The sequence below is a fragment of the Engystomops pustulosus genome, chromosome 7 (assembly GCF_040894005.1).
Source record: "Engystomops pustulosus chromosome 7, aEngPut4.maternal, whole genome shotgun sequence".
NCBI lineage: Eukaryota > Metazoa > Chordata > Amphibia > Anura > Leptodactylidae > Engystomops > Engystomops pustulosus.
The window spans coordinates 77226049-77235383 of NC_092417.1; the positions used below are offsets into that span (position 1 = coordinate 77226049).

The 9335-nt window shown below is 47.0% G+C and overlaps 1 protein-coding gene across 3 annotated transcripts in view; it reads left to right on the plus strand.

The window, feature by feature from the left end:
• Nucleotides 1-6816, plus strand: part of DRC7 (dynein regulatory complex subunit 7) — a 25997-nt gene extending 19181 nt beyond the window's left edge. For all 3 annotated transcript variants that reach the window (XM_072116917.1, XM_072116916.1, XM_072116919.1), the window contains 5 exons: nucleotides 215-325; nucleotides 1487-1597; nucleotides 1669-1863; nucleotides 6304-6443; nucleotides 6602-6816. In XM_072116917.1, the coding sequence (XP_071973018.1) occupies nucleotides 215-325; nucleotides 1487-1597; nucleotides 1669-1863; nucleotides 6304-6443; nucleotides 6602-6692 (648 nt within the window). In that variant the 3' untranslated portion in view covers nucleotides 6693-6816. The remainder of the gene's footprint in view (nucleotides 1-214; nucleotides 326-1486; nucleotides 1598-1668; nucleotides 1864-6303; nucleotides 6444-6601) is intronic.
• Nucleotides 6817-9335: the final 2519 nt, after the last annotated feature.

The window sequence follows — 9335 nt, forward strand, 5'->3', positions numbered from 1 at the left end:
TATAGGATTCTTTCTATGAATTAAAAAAGTATTAGCTTCCTACAGAAGATCAGAAATGTAATCAGTAGGTGGATATTGAGTTTTAGCTTCGGCGCCTAGATTTGACATTTCCGCAAACACGCAATGTCCTGCATGACAATACTATGCCCAGCAACCTTGTACATGAATTGTATGATTCCTCTAATTATACATTCTGCTATCTGTCATCCCCCAGGTGGAGCCACTGGAGAAGTTTAACACAAAGCTCTATGTTTATGAGACTCTTCTTCAACTCCAGCAGGCAGAGCAGTGCGCTCAGGAGGTAGTTCGGAAATCTGAGGCGGAGGTACATAACTACACATTGAAGCTAAAGTATTTTATAATGAAGTAGGATATAATATGACACATGACGGGTACAGTGATAAATGTGACATATGCTTGAGGAAGAGTAACTAGTGTGACACAAGAGGGGTACAGTGATGGATATGATGGATCATAATAGATGTAGGGAACGAGGATCATTATACTGAGTCGCCACTTTTCCGGGCTCTTTGTAGCATAATGTTTGGGCATGATAATGTGTCATCATCTTGTTACTAGAAATGTTCTCTACATGTAATGTGGGTACGCTAGTGGATGTCAGTGATAATAAAGTACACTGACTTATGTGATGAATAATGGGGGTATACAAATCTACAGGACAAATAAAGGGGTATGGGGGATCACCAATAGATGTAACAGATAATGGGGTACAGTAACAAATGTACTGAATAAGGCTACATTCACATGGCGGTGCATGGGACTTATAATAATAATTCTTTATTTATATAGCTCCTACAGATTACGCAGCGCTGCGCAAAGCATGGCAAATTGGTCCCTATCCTGAATGGGGCTCACAATCTAACCTAACAGTATGTTTTTGGAGTGTTGGAGGAAACCAGAGGACCCAGAGGAAACCCATGCAAACACAGAGAGAACATACAAGCTCTTTGCAGATGTTGAACTGGGTGGGATTAGAATCCAGGACCCCAGCGCTGCAAGGCAGAGGTGCTACTCACCGTGGCGCCCAACTTAAAGATGGCAATAGGCGCACAGAGCGATATGGTGCCTCACACGTGTGGCACTGTACCGCACCGTACACGGGAAAAGATAGAACATGTCCTATCTTTCCCCATGTACACGGCCGTGTAGCTTACATCTCTATGGAGAGGGGAGGGGGTCACCCCTCCTCCTCTCCAGCATGTCGGACATATGCATACGTCCACATGAATGTAGCATAACTAGAACATAAATATGTAAATGGTTATACATCTGGGTTAAATCTGGTAACTGAGTCTGATGGTTTTGAAAGAATGTAAGGGTTTTCTAATGATATTGACAGCATTATTGGATACTGCTATATCGAATATCCGAAGATTAGTTATAGTCAAAGGTGTGACAGAGAAATTAGATTGATGGATGTAATGGATCTTGGACGTAAAGTGATGGATGTGACCACCACCTGTAGGTACTGGAGATACTTTCCCGGAGGGCTCAAGAAGAGGCAAATCCTCAGCTCACAATTTCTATCTATAATACTGAGAGGAATAATAAGAGCAAGGAGCAGCGGGCATCCCAGGTGAGTGGTCATGGTACTGTACCTCTTAATTTAATTATGGATTTAATAGATGTGTCATTGCCTTGTCACAGGAACGTGCCTTACAAGAAGAGCGAAAGCGGCAAGCTGTGCTGGAACTGGATTATCTGGCTCCATATCTTGCACTTATAGGAGATCCTGAGAAGCTAACAAGACTGCAGGCTCAACAGGTCAAGGAGGATTGTCTACGTGACCTCAAGGACAGGCTCATTCAGCAAGCCAACCTCATCCAGGCACGATTCGAGAAGGTAAGTAGTGGCCACATGGAAATGTCGTCCATAACAGCAGCTCTCCCTTGTTCAAGAACTGACCTGTTACATTTTTCAGTTTTAACTTTTTTATTCATCCATTTACAGAGCCATATGAGCCATGATGTATCCATGTTTTTTCTGACAGATTGCAAAGATTGGAGTTATTCAGCTTAAAAAATTGGAGGACTAAGGGGAGACCTCATTACAATGTATAGATATCAGAATGGGCAGTACAGAGATCTCTCCGAAGATCTTTTTATACTTAGGCCTGTGGCAAGGACAAGGGGGCATCCCCTACACCCGGAGAGATGCGGTTCTACCATCACTATAGACAGGGATTATTTACTATGCGAGCAGTAAGACTATGGAACTCTCTGCCACAAGATGTTGTAATGGCTGTTAATTGGAACATGTTCAAGAGGGGCCTGGTTTTCTAGATTTCTGCTTGCTTTGCTTCTGTACAAAGCTTCTAAGTTTACTTCCATTGGATATAATCTGTCCACAGTGATGTGACAGACAGGTGCATGAGCAGTTATTATCACACGGCTCTGATTACTCTTTGTGCACCTGCATGTCCATCACCACACCATAGACAGATTTCTTGTCACGGATGCACCCACGATCTTTGTCGCGCCTTGTTGTGTCGTGGCCTCCGCTGCCCCCGGTCCGGACTAACCATTCCACGAGCCTGCCTCCCGTCCGACTAGGCCGCACGCATACCCGTTCCTAGGACGCGTGCCGGCTCTCCTGGACTAAAAGGGCCAGCATCCCCCTGATTGGCAATGGTTAATCCGGCTCACCCTTATAATCCAGCAACTCCCTTCATTGCCGGATCTTCTCCTAGGATCTTCCAGGGTTTTCATACCCAGCTTCCCTAGGATGCTCCTAAAGAAGTGAAAGCCAGATCTTCAGCTTTTTCAAAGGAATTCCCAGGGTTTCCGTAGCTCGCTTCCCAAAACGGGTCTTCAAGCGGTTCCAGTTGAAGAGAAAGCCATTCCTGTATTCCCAGACGCTCCTGTGTCTCCAGCGTTCCCTGACGCTCCTGTGTCTCCAGCGTTCCCAGACGCTCCTGTGTCTCCAGCGTTCCCAGACGCTCCTGTGTCTCCAGCGTTCCCTGACGCTCCTGTGTCTCCAGCGTTCCCTGACGCTCCTGTGTCTCCAGCGTTCCCTGACGCTCCTGTGTCTCCAGGGTTCCCTGACGCTCCTGTGTCTCCAGGGTTCCCTGACGCTCCTGTGTCTCCAGGGTTCCCTGACGCTCCTGTGTCTCCAGGGTTCCCTGACGCTCCTGTGTCTCCAGGGTTCCCTGACGCTCCTGTGTCTCCAGGGTTCCCTGACGCTCCTGTGTCTCCAGGGTTCCCTGACGCTCCTGTGTCTCCAGGGTTCCCTGACGCTCCTGTGTTGTGGGACAGAGACAACCCAGTGACGGCTTCCCATACCACCTTTATGGCTGAATTTCGCTCTGTATTTGAAGAACCCGCTCATGCTGAAACAGCCCTGCTGAACCTGCGCCAAGGAGACACTTCTGTGGGCGAGTATGGTGTCAAGTTCCGCACCATAGCCTCCGAGCTTTCCTGGAATGATGTGGCCTTGTCAGCTATTGTCAAGCAAGGACTGTCTCCCCAGGTGAAAGACGCACTGGTTACTCTGAGTGGTCTCATCACCCTGGCTCACAAGCAACCTCAAGTCCAGCTTCCACGTCAGCCACACTTGGCTCCGATTTTCCAAAAGCTGTCTCAGCCTCCAGCCGCCAGACTGAAGAGGAGCCCATGCAGGTCAACAGAGTCCATCTCCCCGTTGATGAACTTTCCAGATGTCGTTGGGAGGGACTTTGCTTGTACTGCGCTAGCCCGAACACTTCATTGGGGCTTGTCCTGTCCGTTCTCCCACGTCCAGCAGACCCCAACACCTTGGGCTTCTGGGAGGTACTTCCCTTGGTGTTAATGCTTTGTGTCCTCATCTGTTGGTTCCTGTGCTCCTCAGTGTAGGTGCTCGCTTTCCTGTACAAGTCGCAGCGTTCCTGGACTCTGGTTCTGCGGGGAATTTTGTGGATTCCGCTCTGGTCTCCCGGCATCACATTCTCGTCGTTCCTCTCAAGAATACGTTTTATCTGTCTTCCGTTGATGGTCAGATCCTGTCCGAACCAGGTCCCGTACTGCAATGAGCCAATTTATCTCCAGGTTGGAGCTCATCACAAGGAAACTCTGGTTTTCTATGTCCTGCCACGATCCACATTGTCTTCCATGGCTACAACTCCATGCTCCGGGCCTCAACTGGCAGACTGGTGAGATCCTGAGTTGGGGACCAGATTGGAAATCTCTTGCAGAATGGCTTCACCACCTCCTGTCCTGACCAATTTCCAGCTTCTTAGTCCCCTCCAGAGATGTCCTGGGACTGAAAAGAAGAAGAGGAGGTCCTAAAGGGGGGGGGGGGGACTACTGTCACGGATGCACCTGCGATCCTTCTTGCAGATTGCGGGCACACTCGTGCCCCTCTTTGTGTCGTGGCCCCCACTGCCCCCAATTCGGACTTACCTCTCCACGAGCCTGCTTCCCGTCCATCTAGGTCGCACGCATTACCGCTCCTAGGGCACGCGCCGGCTCTTCAAGACTTAAAGGGCCAGCGTCCTCCTGATTGGCGCTGGTTAATCCGGCTCTGCTTTATAATCCGGCACCTCCCTTCCTGCCTCGCTGGATCTTCAATATAATTTCCTGCTAAGCGAAAGCCTTCCAGTGTTTCCTGTGCCTGCTGTGTTCCCGTCATCCGTTCCTGCGTGCCTGTTCCATGTGCCAGTCCGCCCCTGTGTTCCAGTACCGTGTGCCAGCTCATGTGTCCTGCCGTGAGTTCCAGCGTATTCTCCCAAGCTGTTCTCCTGCTGTCACCCCAGGCTCGGACCTTGTCCTGGATCTCCGTACTACCTTGGCTGTCACTTCGGGCATAGTCACACCTGTGGAATGACCTGCTGGCACCCCGCCGCAACAATACCATCCCGCTTTGGGGCGAGCTCTGGTGAAGGCACTTAGACTCCGGTCCCGGGTGTCGGCTAGTTCCATCATCTCCCGCGGTGGTCCAGAGGTCCACGACTCCAGTATCCTTCTTGCCCTGAGAGTCGCCTTCTCCAGAATTGTGACTGTAACTCCAGAGTTTTGTGACACCAAAACCGAGCATGCTAGATTTAGACTTACTTTTGGGAGCTACTATTTGGGACTAAAAATTTGCACAACACAAAAAGTTGCATAAGTGAGACTAAACAGGCAACTCATCACATGTATCACAAAGGGGAAAAACTTAAGATACATTGCAATGACTAAGTAGGCCGACTTCAGGAAACTTGATAAAGTGGTAGCCGTAAAACTATTATACATGTATCTCATAGTGACACAGGACATATTGAAAAATGAGGCTGTGTCCTTGAAGCCAAAATAGGCTGAGCCCTGATGTTGATGCTTAAGCTGGGAGTTCTGACAACTAACTAGCAAAACAGTTTCTTTCATTGAGCGCTTAAAGGGAACCTGTCACCAGGGACCTCATTTTTCACTAAACACAGATTGTAAAAGCCCATGACACCTGCAGTGCAAAAATGCCTTTCTGCCTTTTCTAAGCATTTGCATTACAATATAATTGTGTGTTATAACTTACCTTGCATCCTGACAAAATCCTGGGGTAGTCACAGGGGCTGGACTTTTGGTTTGGATGCATTTCAAAAAACAACATGTGACTTGTCTGAGCTGCAGACTGTCTCCATCTATATGCACCTGTACAGCTTGTACCTCCCCCACTGATGTCAGCTCACCAGGCTGTGACCTCTGAGGAGGAGCTGTACAGGAGCACAAAGGTGGGGGCCAAGCTCTGAGAAGCAACACAGACAAGGCACATGTTGTTTTTTGAAATGCAGTGAAAAATGAGGTCCCTGGTGACAGGTTCCCTTTAAGCCTCCTGGTTCTGGCTACCACTAGAGTCTTGGTATAATGTTCCTCCTGACTAGTGGTAAGGCACTGGTTGTGATCATTTACAATTCAGGTGCTATGATGCCATAACTGGTGCTCTTGGCTGTCTGGTTCCAGTTTCGGGGCTCCATTGCACAGAGTCATGCGACATGGAGTCCCCTGCTGCTGCTGATTGGCTGGGTACTGAAAGGGGGGTGACAGGCTGAGTGCCAAGCTGGTGCTGCAGGGCAGCTTCTTGACAGTACAGTACATTTTAGTAAGTGCAACTGCTGGTCCACCAGATTTAGATTAGGTCAGTCAGTGGAGGACAGAGTTGAATGGTGTGACTTTACTTTTTGCAAGTGTAAGATGAGTGATTAAGTAATTTGAGTTTGACAAGTACTTACAAGAAAGTGTTCTGATTCCAATACAGCTTAGTAGACCTTACATGGGAAGCAATAGCCCTTTTTTGTGACCCACCTTGTATAACGCTTTATACCTTTCTCCAATTTAGGAGACTCAGGAACTGCAGAAGAAGCAACAGTGGTATCATCAGAACCAGCCATCCATGAACAAGGAGGATGAGGAGGCCTACCTGGAGTACTGCTCTGAAGCCATGTTCCGCATACAGATCCTGGAGACCAGACTGAACAGGTACTGCATTCAAAGAACCACTGCTCATGTTGTTACTAGTTTCCTGAATGCCAGTAACTCATGGAACCATTCTGAATCTTATGTGCATTTTGTTCCTGATTTTTCCTTGTAAATACTTCTCATCTAGTTACTAACCCCTTATTGCTCTCTCTTTTCAGACATAAGGAATCAGCCCCGCAGAAATACCTGGCCCTAGAAGATCGACTTAACCGAGACCCCCGTCTGTGTGAGCCATTGCTTTCTCTGTAGCTGGGTCCTATAAATTACTTACCATATACGAAAATAAGCAGAAGACAACATCAAGACATGTTACATGTCTCTGAGTTGAAAGAACCCTGGAACAGATATAATAAAGTAGTAGAAATTTTAATAATATTCGCTTTATATTACACAAAAGATGACAATAGAAAAGAGAAATGGAAGGCGTGGAAAGGGAAGGGAAGAATGGGTCTCTACATTGCACGTTAGTATCCAAACCTTTAGAGTACACTATGAAACTTTTCTGTTATACAGTATATAATCCATCCAAGGTTTCCAAACCTTGAGGAATAGGTCCTTTTTGTCATGTACTATCTAATCCTAAAGTACACAAACAAAAAATTCAGGGGAACAATAAGTGCAATGAACACCAGTATGTGATATCCTAAATACACAGGCCCAGATTTATTAACTGGCTTGCACCAATTTTCTTTCAGCCTTTGCACATAGATACATGTGAAAACTGGTTGCACATACATTTTTGAAGTGTTTGCGCTTGTATTGTGTCTCGGCTGCACCATGCACACCACGATACAATATTGTGCACAGAACGGGGCGTCAGACAGAATGAGGCACATAAATCTGATGCACAAAGATCATGCTCATGCTAGACATGCTGCTGCTGTACACTATTTATAAGGATATGTGTATGGTGCTGTGAGTATATGGTGGTGTGGCATATATGTGTATTTTCAAGTATGTGCGGGACTGGGGTTGCAGCGCAAATTTAGGCAAGGGGGCCCTGATCCAAAGTTTGCGTCAGAACCCATTGATGTCTTGGTACACTAATGCTGACCCAAGTCTCAAGTTTACCACTCCTCAATCTTTGCGGCCAAAGTGCCTGTTGTTCAACAGCTAGCAATGCGATAACTAGCTCTAACTAGTTGAGAGTTCCAAGTATCATCCTCATTCAAGGGCTCCAGAACAGGCAACATTTGTCCTACTCCCCTAAGTACATAAATGTAACAGTTATCTGGTTAGGATGCACCATAGAATCTTAAGGGAACATATTAACAGAAATTGGCCAAATAATTCACCACCATATGTGGATGGTCCGACCAGTCAATGGTGGATCTTTATATAGCTGGTATGTGGACGGGCGTCGGCCCCACGGAAGCCAAAGGCTCCGGGCGCCCACCCATACCGCCTTAAAAAAAAAAAAAATCTATACTCACCTCTGGCTTCTTCTCCCTGGCCCCGGTGCTCCATCTTTTCTTCTTCCTGCTCGGGTGCATTCACTATGACGAGGTGGTGTCGCGACCATGTGACGTCATAGTCTATGCGCTGTGATGCCAGGAAGAGGAGAAGACGGTGTCACTGAGAGAAAAGGCTGGAGGCGAGTATAAAGGGGTTTTTTTTTCCAAGAGGGCCCTGCTGTGTACATTTCATTAATGGGGGAGGGGGGAATCTCTGCTGTTGACATTTATGTAAAGGAGGGCATTTTATTAACCCCCTAAAAATATAAAAACGGCAACATGTGTGAACAGGCACAATGGGATGTCGACATTGCAAGATCTTGGAGTGCAAGTTAATACCCACCCCAGACTCGCGTTGTCATGTCAACAGTACACATCATACATAAAATGAACTGGTCTCTATAAAAATCAATTAACATTTGGGGGACAATGTCTATTGTGAGAAATCATGCCAAATGTAATACACATTTATGTTAAAAATAGTCACTAATACATGGCTATTTGTGGCAACAGAGAATCAAGTGTTAACGCGCACAATGATGTGTGACAGCAAAATGGCTTGTGAATCTAAGTCAAATAGGGAGAAGGAAAAGAAATAGGAAAGGAAAAGGTATTACTAAGGAAGGACACACAAAACAGGGGTACAGGAATGAGAACAGTATAGAGGAAGACCATCTGATAAATGTACAGATGGCAAAGAATGCAGAGGAATAAAGTAAGAATTTGTGTGCACACAAAACACCAACGTAGTTGGATAACTATGTGTGAAGAAACATCAGTATTGACTCAAAAATCTTAAGTACCATTGTACCATAGTCCAATGCTTCAATAAATAACATATCTATAAGACATTTGTGTCGCATCAAAGCTAGCGCGACTGCACCTAAATCTGATCGCATGTGCCAAAATCCCCTTCTAAATCCCTGTCCCAGCAGCGCAATCCCTGAAAAGCGCCAGACAACGTTTTCCGACGGAAATGTGATCAGCAGACCCTTAGTAAATAAGCCCCTTTGTGTCTGGGGAAGTCCTGGGAGATGTTAAGACTCCATATATGGACACAATGGGGGTCATTTACTAAGGGCCCGATTCGCGTTTTCCCGACGTGTTACCCGAATATTTCCGATTTGCGCCGATTGTACCTGAATTGCCCTGGGATTTTGGCGCACGCAATCGGATTTTTTCGCATCGGCGCCGGCATGCGCGCGACGGAAATGGGGGGGGTGGCCGAACGAAAACCCGACGTATTCGGAAAAACCGCCGCATTTAAAAAACGAAAATGTGCCGCTTGGGAAGCGCTTACCTTCACCTGGTCCAGCTCGGTGTATTCCGGCGCGGTCAGATGATTTTCAGTGCAGCGGCGCCACCTGGTGGATGGCGGAGGAACTACCTTCATAAATCCCGTCCGGACCCGAATCCTGTGCAGAGAACGCGCCACTGG